This window comes from Protopterus annectens, chromosome 16.part0 (genome assembly GCF_019279795.1).
Source record: "Protopterus annectens isolate FY-2018-M chromosome 16.part0, PAN1.0, whole genome shotgun sequence".
Taxonomy (NCBI): Eukaryota; Metazoa; Chordata; order Ceratodontiformes; family Protopteridae; genus Protopterus; species Protopterus annectens.
In genome coordinates, this window is record NC_056750.1 from 20,672 (window position 1) to 43,709 (window position 23,038).

General features: G+C 38.7%; 1 protein-coding gene across 2 annotated transcripts in view; it reads right to left on the bottom strand.

Moving 5' to 3' along the window:
* Positions 1 to 9,666: 9,666 nt before the first annotated feature.
* LOC122790962 (histo-blood group ABO system transferase-like) overlaps positions 9,667 to 23,038 on the bottom strand; it is a 515,753-nt gene continuing 502,381 nt past the window's right edge. For both annotated transcript variants that reach the window (XM_044058683.1, XM_044058682.1), the window contains one exon: positions 9,667 to 12,245. In XM_044058683.1, coding sequence (XP_043914618.1) covers positions 11,549 to 12,245 — 697 coding nt within the window. In that variant the 3' untranslated portion in view covers positions 9,667 to 11,548. The remainder of the gene's footprint in view (positions 12,246 to 23,038) is intronic.

The window sequence follows — 23,038 nt, forward strand, 5'->3', positions numbered from 1 at the left end:
CACTGGGTCTACTTTTAGGGGTGTCTAAATTAATGCACTACCTTTCAAAAATCTGACACTGTGGTGATATCCACCCCAACCCAGGCCCCAAAAACTCACTAATTAATCAAAATAGCAAAGAACCACCCATAACAAATTGTGAAGTAACTGACCTTCCTTCATCTATAACCTCAACCTATGGCTTTTCCTTGCTGTAATATCCTATCATTAAATAGCCACCAATCCGTACTAATACAACTAACACATCAAAACCCCACCCCATCATTTTCCCATTTATCTTTCAAAAAAATTGAATATTGCCACCATTTACCTCTGTAGAATTTATAACAAAATTACGTAGCTACATGACTGGATGTTATTGTATAACCCTGAAGTTCTTGCCATCACAGAAACATGGCTTAAGCCTAACATTAAAGATTATGAAGTACTCCCTACTAGCTACAATATTATCAGAGCTGATAGGCCCCACAAGAAAGCATTAATTTACCAAGCTTCATACAATCTCTCCTCCTATTCTCACATCCCAAAATGTCAAAATGCTGAAAAGCTTAACAATAAAAAAAAAGACTGTATCCTGCCTAGAAATAATATAACATATTTAGAAAAATGCCTCTCCTGGATAACAAACTATACATTTTATTACAAAATCATACTAGGAAATGTAAATATTTGACTGGCAAAACCTTACATTAGACTTTTCCTCAGCAAGTATAAACCTTTACGGTTGCACGCAACTTATCAAAACACACAGTAAAGGTACAATTCTTGACTGGATGCTGTTCTCTGACCCTAGTAAATTTACAGACCCAGGAACCCATTCAAACTCACTTAATGACCACTTTCCAAGCTTACAACCATAGAAATACCGCCCACCAACCTAACACTCACCAACTTAACCTTAAACCTTTCTAAATTCAATATAGACTCCTTCATCTGTACATTGAAATTCTTTACTTCGTCTGTCCTAAACATTTTGCAATACATTTAAAACATAACAGTCACACCACACCCTGCAAAAAAAAGAGTGAAAATTAACCATGCAGCATGGCTCACTACCCAGAAAAAATGCTACGTCTAACACAGACAAAGCTTGGGAATAACGGCTTAAACATAAAACTCCCTATAACCTGCAACTTTACAGAAAACTGTGCAGTCAGTTAAAAAAAAACAAGTTAACCTAGCTAAAAAGCAATATTATAGCCATGTACAACTTCAACACAAAGATGACACCCAAAAATTCTGGACATGAATATGCAACCTCTTGCACTCGGACTTAAACAATGATCCAAACACTTTTCATAATAGTTCTCCACTAGAAATAGCAACCTTACTCAACACCTACTTCTGAAAACATTACTTCCCTAACTAAAAGCACTTTGTCCATGTCCAGTGCGTCTACAACCCCCTCAGTAATACCCAGTCCTAGAAATTCAGAAAACAATAGGTTAGACTAACACCAGCATTCTCCATACACCATACAAACAACCATTTTCTTTACTCCCTACCCCCAGCTTCCCCATGTAAACCAAATTTAACCTCTATATCTACTGCTAGCAACTTTGACTTAGGAACCATCTCCACATCAGTAACAAAAACTTTTAGCTGCTGATGCCATAGCATACTCAAGTCTCCATGCTTATCAACAGAACATTTGAATCATAGGTACCCTCACTACAGAAAAAATCTAGAATAATATCTGAATTCTAGATACCCCCACTATGGAAAAAATCCTATATTATCTCTCTTTATAAAGGTGGCATCTCGGCTAATGTCTCTAGCTTTCAGCCTTTTGTAATATTACCACCTTTCAAAAATTCTTGAAAGATGCATTCATAAGCAACTCCTACACTATCTTCTACAAGAACAGCTTTTAACATCAACCCAACATGGCTTCCCCCCAACCCACAGTACTACTTCCCTCCTATCACTCACTGACACCATAAACAAAAACAGGGACTTGGGCAAACTTGTTTCCTCCTTACTATTTGACATGTCAAAAGCTTTGTATACGGTTTCTCACCATAAACTCCTGTGTAAACTGTCTCAACTTGGATTAGCCCCTTCTTCATTACTGTGGTTCAATAGCTATTTAACTGACAGACTCCAGTCTGTAAAATGGCAGAATACATTCTCTCCATAGCTATACGTCTCCAGTAGTGTACCTCAAGGCTCTGTTTTTGGTCCCTCTCTCCTTTAATATCTATATTAATGAACTCTATCTCCATAGGTCCAACCTCTCTAATACAATATGCTGATGAGTCTACGCTTATATGTGCATCTAATAGCTTGCCTTAACTTCTCCATATCACATAAGAAGCTTTTTTCCTCAGCTGAGAAATGGATCTATAATGCACAGCTATTACTCAACCCTAAAAAAAAAGTTACTGTTATTGTTTCCCAAACCACATTTGCCTGATAAAGCAAATTTCAAAATCTTTTCACTGAACAAAACTGAAACTGAAGTACGGTCCCATACAAAACTTTTTGGAGTAATTATAGATGATAACATTTGGCCTGCATGTTGAAAATAACATAAATAACACTCACCAAAAATTAGAAATGCTCTACAGGCATAAAAGCTTTTTTAGCAACACTACCAAAACCACTCTTGCTGCTACCTACCTTCTCACATCATTCTTGTATGGTGCACCCATTATAAGCAACCTTCAGGCTACAGTTAAGATAAGCAGCAGATATGGTATAATAAGACTGCAGAATTTGCCACCAACAAACAATACCGCAGCCATGTCTGTATTGCCCTTAAAGCTTTGAATTGTCTCAAAGTGCCTCAGATTACATGCAGCTTATCTCCACACACATTATTAAAAAAGCAGATGACTGTCCTGCTTTTACTCCCGTTCTCCATTTTGTCACCCTTCTAGACTTCTTTGATCTAATGAACAAATTCTCAGCATACATAAACTCTCCACATCCTCTTGCCAAACTCTCTACACATACTCTGTTTCTAAAAAATGGAATTCTATCCCTTTGCAAATTAGATCTACCTCTAACCTCTCCAAATTGAAACTACTACTAAAAACTATCTAAATAAAACCTGGCCTTGCGCCTCCACTACCTCAGTCTGAACTAGCCCCTCCCTCCTTCTGCCACTAGCAAAGCCAGTAACAGAACTAGGCTACCAAGGCAGTCAGCTAGGACCCACTGGCTGGGAGGGGGCCCCACAGGCAGGAAGAGGGCCCGCTGGCCAAGAGATTAATTAAAAAAAAAATCCATATTTTTTAAGGGCATTCTTCTTTAAGAATGCCCTTTGCATCTGGTTGTACAGACACAACAGGTGTGTGCAACCTGTGTGACCTGTTGTTTACATCTTCATCTTACACAGAATTTGAATACTGAAGACGTTTCGATTGTGGACCTGTAAGGAAGATTGTGAGCATAACTCTCAACCTGAAAACATGAAATATCTGGACAAAGGCCCATGAAAAAGAGGTACAAACCTGTATGCTGATTAACATAAAATTTGCATACATAATTATGCAACCCCATCCACTCCAATGGAATTGTGGGATACCAACTTTTAAGCATAAACTGAACAGGCAACCAAAACATGGCCCCCAGCCCAGACCCCATAGTAAATGGTAACCATTTTTTTTTAAATGTGTAGCAATGATGTTCACTGGGAAGGGAGAAGATGATGAACCTTAGGATTTTGATATTGGTGACATGCAGTATGTGGGTTTTCTGGTAAAAGTAGGGCATTTAATGGTAGGCAATATTCTAATCTTAGCAAAAGAATATTACAGTTTGCTAAGACTTCCAAAAGTCATTCTCCATGGCCTACTGATCAGTGGCATAGCTAGAGTTTGTGCCACCTGGGGCTATCTGAATTTACTTTGCCACCCTTCCCCCTCATAAAATCATGGTTGAATGGATCCCCCATACAGAGCCCTCCCCTCTGCAGCCATTCCAATGCCTCATTACTCGGTTATTTCTCCCCATTTACCATAAACACTGTAATGTTCATACTGCTTTACTTCTACAATGATTATTTGGATTTCATTTAAAACTTTTATTTTACATTTTATAACACACACACTAATAGACATCTGTTAAACAAACTAATACTGTCTCACAATGAAAAGAGACTTAGCATTAAAACTTCTCTGCCCTTGAAAGTAAACTCACATTCATTGAAACAGCATTGAAACCCACATTCAAAGAAAATGCATCAGGCCAGTGGCGGATAAAGATTACCTTTTGGCTGTTTTCAAATCATGGGCCCCTTGCACACAAAACATACCTGTTCTTTGATACACCTTCCTGATTCCTTGTATAATACAGCACACTTGTTAGAGCATGTTTTAATGTTATTGTTTTGAACACTTTTCTAGTAAGCAATGAAACAAAATGCATGAACCAATAATGACAAAACTGCCCAATCAGAACATTTCCATCATAAAAGTCTACTCAGACTTCTACAATCCACCAGTATCAGTAAATATGCACAATCTCTGCAGAAGTAAAAGTCATCTAAATAATTCTACATTAAAGAGATCTGTAACTAATGAAGAGGTTGCTGCTAGAAAACAACTTTACATTTCATTGTTTCATCTACATATAAAGTGCCTGTTGCCCTTGAGGAATAAATTGCCTGTGTTACATTAAAAAAATGATAAGCTAATAAGCTTGCAGTAAGGAATGGATGGCAAACTGATAATAGGTTCATAGTTACTTGGTATCTCCACCAAAGAGGATATTCTTGCTGCTAGCTGTCATTACCAAAAGTCATGGGTTTTCTAGTGTCACCATAAATGTTCATAAATCTTTCAGTGCAAATTTCTCTTCTAAGGATGGAAGTGAAGAGATGGACAAGTAATACTACGGCTGCCCGGAGTGATGTTGGCAAGGTAGGTTCAGACTTTTACATAGATCCAGAAAGCTGGACAGAGTCAAGAAAAGAAAAAATAACTGCCTGAGAAGAAGCTGTCTTTGCTGGGATGGGGGTTAACTTCGGACTCCTGTCATATTTTTACCCAGTCCATAAACCATTGGGACCAGTCCAGCTTGGACTCTGCAGTCTGGGCTGGCTGTTGCTGCCATACCTCTCAACCTTTTTAGTGTAAGTAATCTTGACAAAGCCTAAAGTAATGGGGAGACAAAAGCCCAAAAATAGGAAGAGATTTTACTGCTCTTATAAACTTAGAAAGTTGCTAGAATAACAATAATTGTGTTAGCATGCATTTTCTTTTTTTTTTTAAACAAGTTTATTATTTTTAACATACAAGTAAATATCATAACAATTTTATACAAGTAATTGAAATAGAAATGGTTATAACATTCAATAAAATAACCAAAGTATTTACAAAGACATCCACTACAATCAAATCAATTAATTAAACTAAAATACCATGCTATTGAAGTTAAGATTTTTTTAACAAATTTTGTAAGGTATCCCATATAACATAATAAGATGTTTTTCTAGTAGTTCTTGATTTTATTGTCATCAATTCCATATGGCACACTACAGTCATAACATTTTTAAATTCATTAAAAAAGGAGGTGTATCTGAAATCCAATTTCTGGTTATTATTTTTCTAGCCACTGCTAGAATAGACCATAACAAGGGAAGCTTAACTTTTTTAACACTTTGAGGTACAGGAGTGTTGAATAATATAAGAGATTTAGAAATAATAAAATTATCTGTAAAAAGAGCCTGCAAAAAATCATTGATTGACTTCCAATATTCTTTCAATTTTATACAGTCATAAAACATATGTGCCCAATCAGCATTAATTTCTACATTACACCTTTTACATAGATTGTCTTTATTATTTATTTTATTCATCATCAAAGGTGTATAAAAGGATCTATGTAAAAATTTCCAAGTAAAAAGTCTCCAGATAATGGAAGAAGTACTTTTATAGGCAGATTCCAATATATATTGTTTATCTTGTTGATTTGGTAATTCACCATTAATGGAAGTGAAATAATTCCAATAGGTATCTACTCTGTAATGAGTTTCTTCTCTAATAATTTTATGTATGTATGAAAGTTTACCTTTATCAGAAACTTTATGTTGTAAATTTAATATCAAGTAATCAATCAGTGTTGGAATAGATTCTTTAACTGTTATAGACATTAAATCAATTTTATTAATGAGATGTTGTCTAAAGGTCTGAACTTCTAACCAACAAGTTTCTCTCAGATCAAATTCTTGTTTTAAAAGATCTAAATTTTTAACTTTATTATCAGATAGCAACTGATACCAGTACTTTAGATCATTGTCTGTGACTGAATGAGTTCCTTCAGAAGTAGATGACAAAAGCATACCACGTGTATACTTTATAGGGAATATTATAAAATTCCATCCCTTATACTTAGGATGCATGAATATAAAATTACGATAACTAATAATAATGTTTAATGGATAACTAACTATATATTTTGGTGTAATAGGTGAAGTGCAAAATTCTTTTAGTAACCATAGCATGGAGTTATTTACAATCATATTTTTATGTGTTAAAGAGATTTTCATGACGTGAACACTAATAAGTTCCCAGTAATCTTTCCATTTTGCAACATATGACTGATCTATTAACAAAGTAATAACTTTTATAGTAGAAGAGATAGTATATAAGTTAAAGTCTGGAAAAGAAATGCCCCCTTGAGACCAGCTATTGGTATGTTTCTTTAATGCAATCCTAGGTCTATTAGGTGCCCATAGGAAGTTTAACATTAATGTATTCAATTTCTTGATAATTATTTTTGTAGGTGGGAGTATTATTGATTGTATTAAATATAATATCTTGGGGAATATTATCATTTTAATAATTGTAAGTCTCTCTTCCATAGTAAAAAACATATTATTCCAGGTATTGAAAAGATTTGTATATTAAGATGACAGGTATTATAATTATTATGTATAATAGATTTGATATCTTTAGTTAATATTATACCTAGATAAGTTATCTGACCTGAATTGGGTATATATTTACTAAAATCACTTATGAGAAAATTTTTTCGTGTATATATAGGTAGTATTTTAGTTTTTTCTTCATTGAATATTAAACCAGAAATATTTTTAAAACTCATCATTTTATCAAATAGGGACTGAGCATGCATTTTCTGAAGGATGTGAAGTCTGAAAGTCAAGTATCTGCCATTACTTGGGCATTTCAATCCTCAAGGAATTGCCAGAAAACCATAAATATTATGCAGAACAGACCAAAAATATAACCCTTAGGCAAAAATCTGGAGAGTTGAGAGGCATGGCCACTGCTTTTTTTTCAGGAAATTTGCATGTATTGGGCAACTCTTTGCTGATGATTAGTCATATTGCTTGACTGCCAAGAGAATCACAGCTTCAGCCTGGTTACTAACGATAGCAGACTTAAAAGCAAAATTGGACATCGGCTCATTTCTTTAACAAATGGTTCTATAGATTTAGAACAGTAGGGATCACAATCTGGTGGCAGCATGGCAATAAAAACGATTTATTTGGAACTGTGATGATGAGGTAATTGGGACAGTTTAATGGAATCAGTAAACAACCACATATCTAGATTGGAGCTTGGAAGACTAGATGTGAGTGTATGGCAAGTACTCAGAATGACACATTCATCAGCAAAACACGCAGCTTAATTCATGTGGTTGGAGTGTGCCATACATACACAAACTGAGAGCAATTTACAGCGATGTTTTACACAGACAGTGTTAAATGGCATCAATAGACAGTGTTGCCGTGCTGGCTCAGACTTCGTAAAAGTGACTGGAGTATTTTGACTTCCTCTACAACACAGCTAAGATGTATACACACTTACTGTAATGTATACATCTGACAGTGTGAAATACTTTAACAGTTAACTATGTGATTGGCTGCTCTACTGTGCAATGTGTAGCAGAAAAAAGTTATTTATTATTTAGTATGCCCACTTGCTGTTGTACTACACTATGTAGAAAATTAAGAATCCAGCATCCATTCATTTAATTCCCCAATACCACTGTGCAGCAGCATTCTACTTCTGTTAGTTCAGGTGAGCCTGGCTGTAATCAAAAAGTTCAACAACTACACTAATAACAGTCACACCATACTACAAACGTATGTAGTAATCTAAGGACTGGGAGGTATCTGAGGTAAACAATGCACACACTACACTAAAAAAGCCAGAGTCCAACACCAAAAAGCAATCATACTCAAGAGACCCAAATGAATAATGAATCGAGAAGTCGCGTGTTTTTTCTTTAATTCTTTTACCTGGATGAACCGAAGAAAATCGAACCATGGCTGGAAATAATTTTTTTCGTCCTCCACCTGTGCTGCGAGTGACCTGCTGTCCTGAACCTTCTGGGTCTGGGTCTGGGACCGGGTACCAGGCTGCAGCATTTAAATGGGAGAATAGCACTTGCTTCAGAGCTCAGCAGCTTCATTAACTTAAATATTAATAAACAGCTCACTGGTCTCTGCTGTGTGCTGCTGTGTTACCTGACCAGTCCTACTAATATAAATCCAAATTCAAACTGTTCAGCCACGTACGAGTATGAACTACTAATGTACGTAGAGGTGAACAGAGAGACAGAGAGAAAGTGTACAGCATTTACAGACACAGTCCGTGCCTGCTCCTCAGGGCCTCAGCCGAAATCCAACAGGCTGCCACTGACATATTCATTTGTCTATTTTCCAAAATTCAGATTTGCTGTTATAGTTAAATATTAAATCTATTTTACTTCATATGAAGGTGTTACCGTATGCTAATTTTCTCCATTATTTTAAATTATAAAATATGTTTTCTTCTAACATTGCCAAATACATTCCTTTGCAGAGCACAGTTATGCAGTTCCTTGTATCCTTTGAAAACAAGTGTGAGTAGTGAACTGTTGTCCCCGATTTGTTACCCACTTTTAATTGCTGTTAAACATTTTGAAAATTAATGGCACAAGTTACAAGAGAGTGTGTATCAACTTGCATTTTAAAGAATAAGAAGTCTGTGACTGTATTTTCTAACAGTATTACGTGACTGTGATTCACACTGTTCTTTCATAAAGCCATGCATTTTACAAGGGACACAGGACAGTCACCAAAATATTTAAGCTAAAATCCTACAGCGGCAGAGCTCTGATATGGTAATTGAAAACAGTTCAACTTAAGAGGAATGGTCACAAATACAACTTATGCAGGAGGGGGTATACCCTTTCCCTTCGTTTGCACACTTAGTTGGAAAGTCCATGATCTCATGGGTAGTTCTGCAAAATGATTTAATATTAATGGATATGGCAGTCTGCCTCACAAAGTTGACATCATCGCACACATCCCACATGAGATGACATCAGAAACAACTTCAAAAAAATTTGCAAATAAACCAGGAAATTCGGGAATTGAAAGGGCCACTTGGGAATTCGTGGCACCCCATTACTTTACCCTCGAAACTGGTAAATACTGAGGAATTCGGTAATGTTGAGAGGTCTGTTTGTGAGTGTGTGTGTGTGTGTGTGTGTGTGTGTGTGTGTGTGTGTGTGTGTGTGTGTGTGTGTGTGTGCACACGTGTGCATTCATGTGTGTGCATGTGTATAAGAGGTAGGTAGGTAAATGTGTGTCTGAGTGTGTAAGATATAGGTAGGTAGGTACATGTGTGTGTGTGTGTGTGTGTGTGTGTGTGTGTGTGTGTGTGTGTGTGTGTGTGTGTGTGTGTGTGTGTGTGTGTGTGTGTGTGTGTGTGTGTGTGTGTATAGAGGGGGTGGGCGATCCATTACCCTGCCTAGGGCTCCATTTGACCATGATCCACCTCTGTCCAGCAACATACTTTGACTATGTTCAAAGAGAAGGAATTAGTAAAATCTATTCCTTGACAAAGGACAAATATATTTTTGCCTAAGCATCTTCATTCCTAAGAGTTTACTCAGTGGGTTTATTGTCAACTCTATGAACTACAGCTTGTGAATACATTACCTATTAATGTTCTTTTTTAACTTGTTACAGCTGTCCAAATTTCTGCACTATGTATAGGTTTCACAGTGTATGATCTGAAGCTGAATTTTTACTTAGTTTATATGTCATTCTTCTGCATTAAACTTTGAAATAACTTTAACTGTAACCATATTATGTCAGTGTGGAACTTTTCTCCCAAGGCCTCCACTGAAAATGGGACATTATCCCAGTCTGGCTTTCCTGGTAAACAAATTTCAGTTAAGTAAATAAAAGTCATACATATTTAATTGTGTATGGACTTAAGAGAGACTGAGTGTAGAGGGTTATAAGCATTATGGGTAAGACAGAGATATTACAGAGGAAGACATGAGAGATAAATACTAATCTGATTACAGCATACGAGAGAAGACTTCAGGGATGAAAGGAAGAGGGAGTTTTGCTCAGGAATGAACTACAGCTACAGCACAGGAGGAGTTGAGTCTGATTAGGACAGGATTTAGTGCAAAGCATTATGGGAGATATAATGGTAGTTGAGAGTGATGCTAAATGTTAGATGGAAGTAGGAAACAGAATAAAAACAGCAATTTCTTGGAGAGAAGTAAAGTTGTTTGGGAAGGTACGGGGAGTGGCCAGTTATAATTGAGCCCAATCAGTCCTTGTTGGACAGTGTGACCTTTTGAGTTTATTCATGTTGTCATTGCTGTTTATGACATCACATGGAACATAGTGAAATGTTAACAATTTCAAAACTCTCACTGTCTATTTTTTTATATAGAATTGAAAATTTTGTTTCAAAAGACATTCATATGAAAATTTCTAGGTCTCATCCTACACATTTATACAAGTACTGTACTGCAAATATTTCATTTACATATGTATGGCAATGTCATTGAAACCAATCTATAAACGCTGCACTATTATGTTAATATCAACATATTTAGCAAAATAATTCTTACAAATTATTGTTTGACAGTCTATACTATTTCCTCAGTGCAGGGGAAAAAAACAGCAAAATAAAATATATTCAGTTTTAGTAAACAAATCTGAAGCAAAATACATTAAAATAAGAATGAATAACAGAAAACAGTAAGATTATTATGCTGTACCTTCTACAATTACATTTCTCTTTAAAACTCATAGAAGTAACCGTCTTTTTTCAAACATTATTTTGATAAAAAAATAGAAAATATCATCAAGGTATTACAGGAATAAAGCTTATTGAAGGCCAGTAAGCTTCAGGTTTAAGAATATAATCTAGCACTTTTATAATAAGATACCATGTATCTTGGAACTAAGGAGAATGTGATATTTTATAAAAAAACAAACAAACAAAAAATGTGATATAGGAGCCAAAGTATGGTGTAAACTATTTTAGCATTTATGTGGGGGAGACATATCAATGGAAGGTGCTATATAAATCAATAAAATAGGTGTGTTCCTCAAAAACAGATGAACCGATCTCATGATAACAGCAGTGCTGATGTAAATGCCATAACATTGAAAAATACAAAAGTAAATCTCAACATTTTACTATAAATATACATGAAGCTGAGGTAGAATGTCCAATGGGTCTTTAAATCTTTCAATCAAGTATTCATACTGTTGTTCAAAGACTTATTCAATAAACCAGTCATGTAGTAATAAATATCCCAAATGATGATAAAGTTATTTCCTGTCATTGCTTCTAATTGCTGCATGGTTTTTAGGTACTGCCAAAAATCTTTTCTTTTTAAGGATAGGAAGACTTCCCATACCATTATCCCACAGATACTCAGGGGACAGGATTTTTGTTGGTTTGTGGTACACAAAGTACTTATTCAGGTAGCTTTCATCATGCCACACAGCCTCGATCCCTTTCTTTTTATCCTCCATCATGGCCTCATGACATGCCTTGGTCAAACGGTAAACCTCTTGAGGTGTACCACCAAAAAATCCACCAGCATAGTAAAAGTCACCTTCATCTGGAGGTATGTAAGCTAGAGACTCACTCCTCCGTTCATAGGTGAATGAATCCCGTGAGGCTCCAAAAAAGGCTGGATGCAATGTTCCAAAGACATCACTCAAAATCTCTACTCCTACGTGGTCACTAAATTGCATGTCGATATCAACACACACAAGGTAGTCCGCTTCTTTTATGAATTTGGTTTTGGTGTAGTTATTTATCATTTCCATTCTTCTCATTGAGACTTCTTGCCACTGAGCATAGTTTCTGACTTCGATTATATGCAGTTTTCTGCCTTCCTTAAGTGGAAGATTTGGTACATCTTTTGGTCGGTCAGTAAAAATGTAGTAATTCACTTTGTGTCCAACCATAAAATACTCCTCTGCAGTTTTTAAAAATTTCTCAGTAAAAACAACATACCTAAAGAAAAAGTAAAACATAATTAATTCCTTTGTTATACATTAACATCTACTATAGCAGTAAATAAATACAGGTATATAATGCAGTTTAACTTTTTGTTTGTTTGTTTGCCCGAAGTTTAGGTTAGAGTTTTCCAGCATAGTCCACAGATGATAGAATATTACCCATGACTACTCTTCAGTTGTTTTTGAATATATTTTTCCCTGCATGACAATACTTGTATTTCTGGTACATTTACAAAAAAATATGTCAGTCAATCTGTCTACTGTTTTAGCCTCTCAGGAGATGTTTAACATGGTCTTGGAACCTAGTACATCCACAAAAATCAGTAAACTTTAAAGAATCAATAAAATGCTTAACAATTTGAAAATGCAGTTTTAGATATGGCATGCACTTAATATTACTGTGACGCCCATGCCCTGGCCCAGCAATCAAGGAGCCTCAATCCTTACCACTAACACCAAAGAGGGCATCTCATATGAGAGGAAAGGATAACAAACACACACAGTAAAGTGCAATTTCCCTTAAGAGCACACAGAGATCACAGTCAGCCTGGGGCTGGTTGCTCCCTTGCTCCCCAGGTCCCCAATAAGACTCCCCACTGGCACAGCTATAGGGTCCAGATCTCAGCCTAGCTGGGCAAGCTATAATCTCCAGCACCCTCTCTGTCCAACCAGTGCTTCGTGTCCCTGCCCAAGTAGCTGACACACACACTTTGAGATGAGCATTTATTCAACCACACAGACACTTCGGGGGAAGGCTGGCACAGGTTCTCCAGCTGTGCCCCCTTTACCCAGACTATATGGTAGTACCCTGCCACCATCCAGCTAATAATTATCAGCTACTCAAAGGCCCTTAAAAGAGTGTCTAATTATTAGTGTGCAATATTATTATCCGATTGGTAAGTGTAATCAGTCAAAGCTTATTTGGAGTGACTTGGATAGTAAACTCTATAAATATGCAATGTACTCTAGAGCTTAAATTATCTCTACACAAACCAGCCACAGTTAAAAGGTTTTAAAATATTTAATAATAAATAATAATAAATAATTCAAACCACAAGACAATACTTTCTACTACACAGTGCTAGACAAGAGCTCAGAGATTACACAGAAATACATAAAATAATTCAGTAGTACAGTTCTGACGTCACAGAAAAACATTTAGTCTAGTCTTTCTAATTTCTAGTTATCTCTAGAAGAAAACACACTTCTAAAATAACTTACTTACATAGAGCAAGGCAGAGTGTTGTGAGTTGGATGATCGAGACAACAATGCTCAATGCCTTTTGGTTCTTTCTCTTTAAATTGAAACTGCAGTTCTGATAAACAATTACATAATTTCACACTTTCCTGGTGTTCCCAGGCTCCACATTAACTACATTTACATTTTTAACATCTCCCTTTTGTTATCTTGCAGCTGGTCAGGAGCAGAGCAATAAAAATACATTTGCATATTTAAATCTAGCAATTTAACTCTTGGTTAAAACAATAGAAAGAATTTCTTCATCTAGACCCCTCGGCACCACTGCCTACATCACAGGGTCACCACATGCTTTACTTTGGTCAGTACAGTGCACTGTTGTCACATTTATTTACAATTCCCCATGTAACAGTATTTCTTTATATTTAAGACAACAAGCCTGTAGTTTACATTCATATTTACAAATGACAGAATTATCTGCACAATTCTGTCTGACTAGGCTGGTAGCCTTCACAACACCCCCCCCCCCCCGGAGAATTCAAGCTAGTTTTTCAAGAGACCCTTGAAAAATGCTGCTTGAGAGGGTTAGGTCTATCTGAGCGTACCTACCCCATTCCCTGTCTTGAGAGCCCATCTGCACTGACATTGCTAACCCCACTGCAGTGCTGCAATGACATATCATATGCTTGTAACCCCAGACTCCATCTTAGCAACTTGACATTTTGCTGGCTGGCTCTGTTTAAGCACATTAGGGGGTTGTGATCTGTCATTATAGTGAATTTTCTGCCATACAGATAAGGCTGATGTTTCTGCAATGCCCACACTATGGCTAGACATTCCTTTTCTACAGCTGCACAGCATTCCTCCCTGGGTTGGAGCCTAGGACTGAGATAAACCACTGCGTGCTCTTCCCCCTCTGAAGTAATCTGGCTAAGTACAGCCCCCACCACATGGTTTGAAGCATCCACCTGGACAACAAAGTCTTTGCTGTAATCTGAACTGACTACCACAGGGGGTCCACCCAAAGCTTCTTACCAGCTTCTGGAATGCCTGCTCACATGTTGGGGTCCACACCACCTTATCTGGCCTGTTCTTCCTTGTCAGATCTGTGAGGGGAGCAGCTATGGTACTATAACCGGGGATAATTTTCTGTAGTACCCCGCTGTCCCTAAAAATGCCCTCACCTGCTTTTTAGTAACAGGTGCAGGCCATGCCTAAATGGCTTCCACTTTGGCAGGTTCTGGCCTTATCTTACCACTCTCCACTCTATGTCCTAGGTAGGAGACCTCTGCCATACCCACTTGACATTTGCTTAGCTTAATGGTCATCTATGCCCTCTGTAGTCTGCCCAGCACCTCCCTGACATGCTGAAGGTGCTCTGGTGAGGAATGGTTGTAGATGGCAATATCATCTAGGTAAGCAAGGGCAAACCCTCCAGCTCCTACTAGGATATGATCCACCAGCCTCTGGAAAGTCACTGGGGCATTCTTCATCCCAACGGGCATCTTTGTGAACTCATACAAGCCAAAAGGAGTCACAAAGGCTGACTTCTCTCTAGCACTACGAGTCAAGGGCACCTGCTAGTAACCCTTGGTAAGATCAATAGTTGTAAGATACTTAGCCCCACCCAGCTGCTCTAGGACATCATCTGTTCTAGGCATGGGGTAAGCATCTGACTCTGTGTGACTATTTCATTTCTGGTGGTCCACACAGAACCTAGTGCTGCCATCCTTCTTTGGCACCAGCACCACTGGGGAGGCCCAGGGACTTTTGGACTCTTGAATCACCCCTAGTTCCAACATCTCCTGTACCTCCTCCCTCAGGGTCTGTCTGACTCTCTCAGGCACCCTATAAGGGGCCTGCCTAACAGGTATTTGGGGTCCTGTATCCACCTGGTGCTGCACCCTGGTTTCCCAATGAACAAGTGAACATGTCCCCAAATTCCTGCAGCACTGCTTGGATTTCTCGAACCTGGGTGGGAGATAGCTGTTGGGACATTGCTACCCCTTCCACTGAGGTGTCAGCCCAAGCCTCACTGAGGTGATCAATCGCCAGATCTCCCTCAGACTCCTTATGCAATCCACTGCAAATGATCAGCACAAGGGCCTCCCTATCATGGTAAGGTTTCATTATTTTAACATGGTGCAATTTGTGCCCCTGCCTTCTGCCTAGCAGTTCCACCATGTAGTTAACATCACTTACCTTTCTTACCACCTTGTAGGGTCCCTCCCAGGCTGCTTGCAGCTTGTTGTATCTGACAGGAATGAGAACCATTACCTGCTGCCTCGCTAGCTAGTGCATTCCTGTCATACCATACCTTTTTTCTGTTGTTGGGCTTTTGCCAGGTTCTCCTGGGCCAAGCCCATGAGTTCCCTGAGCCTTGTCCTGATGTGTAGGACGTATGCCACAACAGACTCCTTGTGAGACTTGCACTCACCTTCTCACTCATCTCAAATTAAATATAGAGGTCTCCTCACCTTATGCCCATAAAGCAACTCAAAAGGTGAAAAACCTGTGGTTTCCTGGAGAACCTCTCTGTAAGCAAACAACAGATGGGGTAAATATGTTCCCCACTCCCTCTCAAACTGATCTGCAAGTTCCCGTATCATGGACTTGGTTGTAGAGTTTAACCTCTTAACAAGACCATTAGTCTGGGGATGGTAGGGGTTGGTCTTCATGTGCTTCACCCCACAGGACTTCAGCAGACAAGCCAGCAGATCTGACATGAAAATGGCACCTCTGTCAGTCAGTATTTCTTTTGGAAACCTACCCTGCTGAAAATCTCTAGCTAAGCATTAGCCACCTTCTCTGCCTCAATGGAGGACAAATCCATTGTCTCAGGGTATTGTGTAGCATAATCCAATACCACTAGGATATACTTTTTCCCTGTGGAACTTGGGGTACTCAGAGGACCTACAATATCCATAGCTACCCTCTGAAATAGCCCCTCAATCACAGACAAAGTCATCAAAGGAGCTCTCACCTTGTCTCCTGCCATGCCTACCTTTGGGCACTGCTCACAGGTCCTGCAGTACTCTGTTACATCTCTGTAAATTCCAGGCCAACAGAAGCTCTGCATAACATGCCTCTTTGTATGTTTTATGCCCATATGACTTGCAAAGGGAATATCATGGGCTATGGCTAGAAGCACCAGATGATAGGCTCTAGGCACTATCAACTGCTGTACTCTCTCACCTTCTAGCCCTCCCTCAGGGGTCCACTCTCTGTACAGTAACTCTTTGTCCCAGTATACAGATTCCCCATTTCCTTGAAAATCAGGTGCCTCCCTAGCTATTTGCCTCAAGCCTTGCAATGCAGGGTCTGAGAGCTGAGCCTGTCTCAACTCTCTCCTTGTAACCCTTCCCAGCTTCCCTTCCATAGGAAGTCTGGCATCCTCTGACAGTGGTGCCTCACTGTCAGCCTGGGTGCTACCACTCACCTCTACCTTTGCAGTCGCTCTGTCCAAGGGACCATCAGTGCCCACAACAGATGTGGCTCACCTTCAGTTTCACTGCTACAGATTAGCTCACTCCCTGAAGTAACCACTTCACCAGTCCTGGCTGCAAGTATGCAGTCTGTCTGGTTCTTCCCCAGGCTACCAGACTCACATGCTTGTATCCTAGCCTGACTGCGTGAAACTGCATAAGTACACAGTACTGCCTCATCCAAATCCTTCCTTCTCAGGACATCTGCAGGATGGTAGTTTAGTACCCCTGTGTTCTCAAGACAACCTACTATTGGCATTTTGTCTTTCTCACTTACTGGCTCCCTCATCTTTTGTTCCCCACCTTGCCTCTGTGGACACCTGTATGCCACATGGCACCACTGTTTGCATTCAAAACATTTAACCATAGCTCCTGGACTTGTACATTGACTAGTGGCTTCCCCTGCTACTGGCAGATTCTGTTGGGGCTGTCTGTGCTGCCCACTATGGGTTCCTTTAGACCCATGAGCAGTACCGGGGATCCCCTTCCTATGCAGGACTGACCTGCTTGCCAGGTATAGGTCTCCTTTCTTCCCCAACTCATCTGAAGTAGCACATTGTCTATCAGCTAACGAGATCTTCATGCCCTCAGGCAAAGTGCTAAGGGCTTGTTCCCTCACCAAAAGTTCTGCCAGCCCTTCAAAAGTGGTGACCTGACATCCACTCACACACCTATGGAAATAAGAGCTCAATTCAGCAACATATTCACACACACACTCATCTGCCTTCCGTCTATGCTCACAAAACTTTTTCCTATACATTTCAGGTGTTAGCTTAAAACATTCTAAAAGACATTTTTTACAGCAGTATAATCAAAACAATCAGAGTTAGGCATTTTTGATACAACAGTTGCAGCTTTACCATGGAGTAAGAGGGTCAGGAACCGTACCCAGAGCCCTTGGTCAACTTCATACTGTTTACATACCCTCTCAAACTAATGAATGAAACTATCAAAATTATCTGCCTCTTTAAACTGTGGAAGAAATTTACTGACCTTTTGTGCTTCTGGGGTCCAGTTACTCCCTTCCCCATTACCTCCACGACTCTGGCGAAGAGTCAGTATCTCCTTCTCATGCTGCCTCTGCCTTTCTTTTCCCTCAGCTTCTAGGCATAGCAGTTTCTCATTCTCCTCACTCTCTAGTTGCCTCAGTCTCTCAGCTTCTTCTAATTCCAAATGCCTGGCCTCCAATTCAAGTCTCTTTAGCTCCAGCTGGATTTTTAAGTCCACTGCAGAAAGGTTGAGCTGTCCATTCTCCGAGGGTATTATATCTCCACTGCCAGTCTGATTGTTCTCCTGGTTGCTGTTTTCTGATGCAGGCTGCAATCACGTCTGCCTTAGTCAGGTTTCCATGCACCAGTTCCCTAGCCTGGCACATCTCCGCCAGCTGGCTCCTTGTCAGCTTTCCATACTCATCTGCTGGCATGCTGCCTGCTCACCCTGACTAACTAAGCTAACAAACGAAATAAAACAATTGCGATCTGAACTCTTGAGTATTCACTGAGTGGCTGTTTTAGAGTACAAAAACACATTCAAAGCTCACTGTACACAAGCTACAGGATTCACTCTATCCACACCACTACAAGCCAATTAGTAATTGCCAACTAATTAATATGTGATGTGGATATCCCAACACTGCAAGGAACAAATGTGAGGATATCCCAACCACTGCCAACACAAATGTGAGGATATCCCAGCCACTGCCACCAATTAATATGTGATGCCTGTGCCCTGGTCCAGCAATCAAGGAGTCTCAATTCTTACCACTAACACCAAAGGGGCATCTCTTATGAGAGGAAAGGATAACAAATACACACAGTAAAGTGCAATTTCTCTTAAGGGCACACAGAGATCACAGTCAGTCCAGGGCTGGTCACTCCCTTGCTCCCCAGGTCCCCAATAAGACTCCCCACTGGCACAGCTACAGGGTCCAGATCTCAGCCTAGCTGGGCAAGCTAAAATCCCCAGCACCCTCTCTGTCCAATCAGTGATTTGTGTCCCTGCCCAAGTAGCTAACACACACACACTTTGAGATAAGAGTTTATACAACCACACAGACACTTCTGGGTAAAGCTGGCACAGGTTTTCCAGCTGTGCCCCTTTTACCCAGACTATACGGTAGTACCCTGCCACCACCCAGCTAATAATTATCAGCTATTCAATGGCCCTTAAAAGGGTGTCCAATTATTACTGTGCAATATTATTATCCAATTGGTAAGTGTGGCTAATCAGTCAAAGCTTATTTGGAGTGACTTGGACAGTAAACTCTATAAATATGCAATGTACTCTAGAGCTTAAAGTATCTCTACACAAACCAGCCACATTTAAAAGGTTTTAAAATATTTAACAATAAATAATTAAAACCACAAGACAATGCTTTCTACTACACAGTGCTAGACAAGAGCTGAGAAATCACACATAAATATTTAAAATAATTCAGCAGTACAGGTCTGACATCACAGAAAAACATTTAGTCTAGTCTTTCTAATGTCTAGCTATCTCTAAAATAAAACACACTTCTAAAATAACTTATATAGAGCAAGGCAGAGTTCTGTGAGTTGGATGATCAAGACAAAAATGCTCAATGCCTTCTGGTTCTCTCTGTTTAAATTGAAACTGCAGTTCTGATAAAACATTACATCATTTTACACTTTCCTTCTGTTCCCAGGCTACATATTAACTACATTTACATTTTAAACATCTCCCTTTTGTTATCTTGCAGCTGGCCAGGAGCAGAGTAATAAAAATACATTTACATGTTTAAATCTAGCAATTTAACTCTTGGTTAAAACAATAGAAATAATTTATTCATCTAGACCCCAAGGCACCACTGTCTACATCAAAGGGTCACCACATACTTTACTTTGGTCAATAGAGTGCACTGTTGCCACATTTATTTCCAGTTCCACATGTAACAGTATTTCTTTATATTTAAGACAACAAGCCTGTAGTTTACATTCATATTTACAAATGACAGAATTATCTGCACAATTCTACCTGGCTAGGCTGGCAGCCTTCCCAATCACATATGAGCAAATCTTTGGCAAAAGGTTGATTTCATGAAAAGCTGTAGCCTAAACATATTTTACTGTTTGGAAAAGCATATTATTTATTATTACATGATATCTGATTGTGAGAACCCTGAGAAAGAATATATAATCCACATGATAGAACAGTGTCAGAGTGTGAGCTATACATATGTATAGGAAGAGTTGTACATGACCTTATATAAGAGCACACTGACAAGCGATACTCCTATAATACACTTTTTGATGCATCTCTGTTACTAAAAAGAGTAGAACTATTTACGTATCTCAAAAATAGAAATTTAAAAAATCTCTTCTGCTGAGGTTCAAAATCAAATGCTCTGGATGTAAAAAAAATGTTAGTTACCACATTTATGAAGAACACCAAATAAATGATTCATGTTATGTTTCTTTTAAGAAAGTGCAAAATGTAAGTCAAAATGTGTGTTGAGTAATCGTGGAATCATATTTCAGTTACCACAGTTTTAAGTAGTGCAAATTCAACACATTATTTTTAAAATGCAGCTTCACAAAGGCAAGATACAAAGGTGCGCATACAGTTTAGAAGGAGATTTTAGAAAGTGAGATCAAAATATCCTCTTTGATGGAAGAAAAGATGTTGGTTTTAACTAAAGCATCATTAAGTTTGATGACTTTTTTTGCCAGTATTTTATTCTTAAGAGGGTGTATCATGAACTACTTGGATGGTTTAGGAGAGTTGTTATGCTGAGGATGATGTCATATGAAGACTGTGAAAATAAATCTTACAAACAGGATTTCAGAGTATTTTCCATGATCAGTCACCTCAAATGTCATGTTAAAAATTTGTAGCTTGAATGCCAAGATCTGACCAAGTTGCAACACTCATTGAAATACAAAAATATGTCAAGCTGGAAGGTCCCTATAACCATACTGGAATGGCCCCAATAACAATGTATTATAACTGTTATAATTAATGACTTTGCAGTGCATTTGGATGCTACTAATGTGTGACTGTACATATGTGATCCGAGGAAGGTGGGTATACAACACCATGCATACAACGTAACAGTGGTGGTGTTGTGTTTATGTGTGTGTGTGTGGGGGGTGTATATCAGGGTACATATTTGTGTGCATGCACAAGTGCGCATGTGAAAGCACATGTGTGTGTTTGCTCATTTATGTGCGTTTGCATTTGTATGTAGGGATACTGAAGGCGTGTATGAAGAGTTGAAAGCAACTGTAGAGGTTTAAGAACTACAGATTTACCAGCTTGTTTTTGCAGGATCAAGTTAAATAAAAAGGAAATATTCTTTCTTTCAAGACTCAGGCATTGTTGCACTAGGCTTCCATAAAGGTTCACTGTAACGGTAGGCAGCTGCAGACAGCAGCACAGTGACGCCTACTAATCAATACTGAACACTAATTTTGCTAACAGTTGCTGGCATTAATGAAAAAGAGGATGTGATTTTGCAATGTTGAGCAGTCCACGTCACCCAGTATCAAGTAAACCAAACATGGGGCTACACAACCTGGAGAAAGTGAAGTTTTATGAAGTTTTTTTTTTAACAATGGGCTTCTTTTTCATTAATTTTTATTCTCTTTGGGTGATAGTGAAAGCCAATATCTCTTTACTGCCTTTGAGAAATCAGTTGATTATCTAGGTGCTGTTGAATATACAGCTAATATCTACTGTGTTCACACTCTGGGAAGATGAAACTAACAAACCTCAGGACCACTGCTGGACAGTGGATGTACAAGTTGAGTGATGATACATGGCAGGACGGGTGGTCATGGTTCCTTTTTTCATTGCATTGAAATGGTAAATACTGTTCACTGACTAAAAGGGCCCATCCTTAACCCTGTTTAGGCATAACATTAAGCAATCCATGGGAAATTGGAAATTCACTCTGGATCTGGCCCCCATGCAAAGGCAGATAGCAATGTCCAAACTAATATACCCCCAAATAACCTCTAGAAAATTGCTAACTAAAATACCTTCTCCTAATAAACTCCCATGATACATACGGACACAAATTGGTTGGGTTGCACATCTATGCATATAAAGTCCCTGGTGGTTGTTAGCCTAGTATATACCTATGAGCCTACTTTAGATACTTGCTGTAGGTGGTATGAACACAAATAATGTCCAGATACTGATGACTGTTCATTCTTCACTGCCAGTTTTACATTAAGGGTGTGATTCCATGGTGGAGATGCTCAACAGATAAATACCTTTCATTTATTTACATTTTTTATTATTTTTATGCTGACCTAAATCTCACAATCTCTCACTTGAATGAACTAAAGCTGATTGCATATCTAAGTGAAGATGCATACATTTTTGGTAAATATGTTTTTTGCATAATGCGTGAATTGCAAAACAGGTGCTCATTTAAATAAATTTCAGAGTAGAGAAAGGTTATTATAAAAATTAAAGAACTAGACCTCAATGCCTTTAACACATCCTTGCTTTTTTTGGTTTCCCTGTAACAGTCACAAATTAAATATCATCCTGTTTTGGCTAATTAGCCACAAACATATTAACAAATACCTGCCAGAAGTCAAAGAGATGCAGTAGCATAGCTAGGGCTGGGCATGAGGAGGCAAATGCCCCTGGCACAAAGCGTTGGGAGATGAGATCAGCTGATCCAGCTCTTTCTGTTTAATGAAACACCAGCTTTTAATAGCTGGTATTGCATTTGCAGTCAAACCTGAGCACTGTAGACTCTGTGTGTGGTCTAAACTGTATCAAATGCTTGCTGCATTGTAACAAGCAATTTGATACAAGTAAAAAAAAAGTAAATCTCTTTTTTAAAACTAAATCCTGTGCACTCTACCGCTCATAGTGTAGGCAGGGTATACACTGTAAAGTGCAGTTGTGTACATTTACCATAAATGTAGATGTTTGAGTGTATTCACTGTTGCAGTCATCACATTTGGGTTATCCCTGCCAGGGCAGCCCTCAGCTGGCCCGAATACCAGAGGCTTAGTATTTCTGTGTCAGTTTCTGTCACTTCAGGACCAACGTCAGGTCATCAGTAGTATAAAGTAAGGCAGCCGACACCATTACATCAGTTTTTCTTGCCCTAGTTGTCAGGAC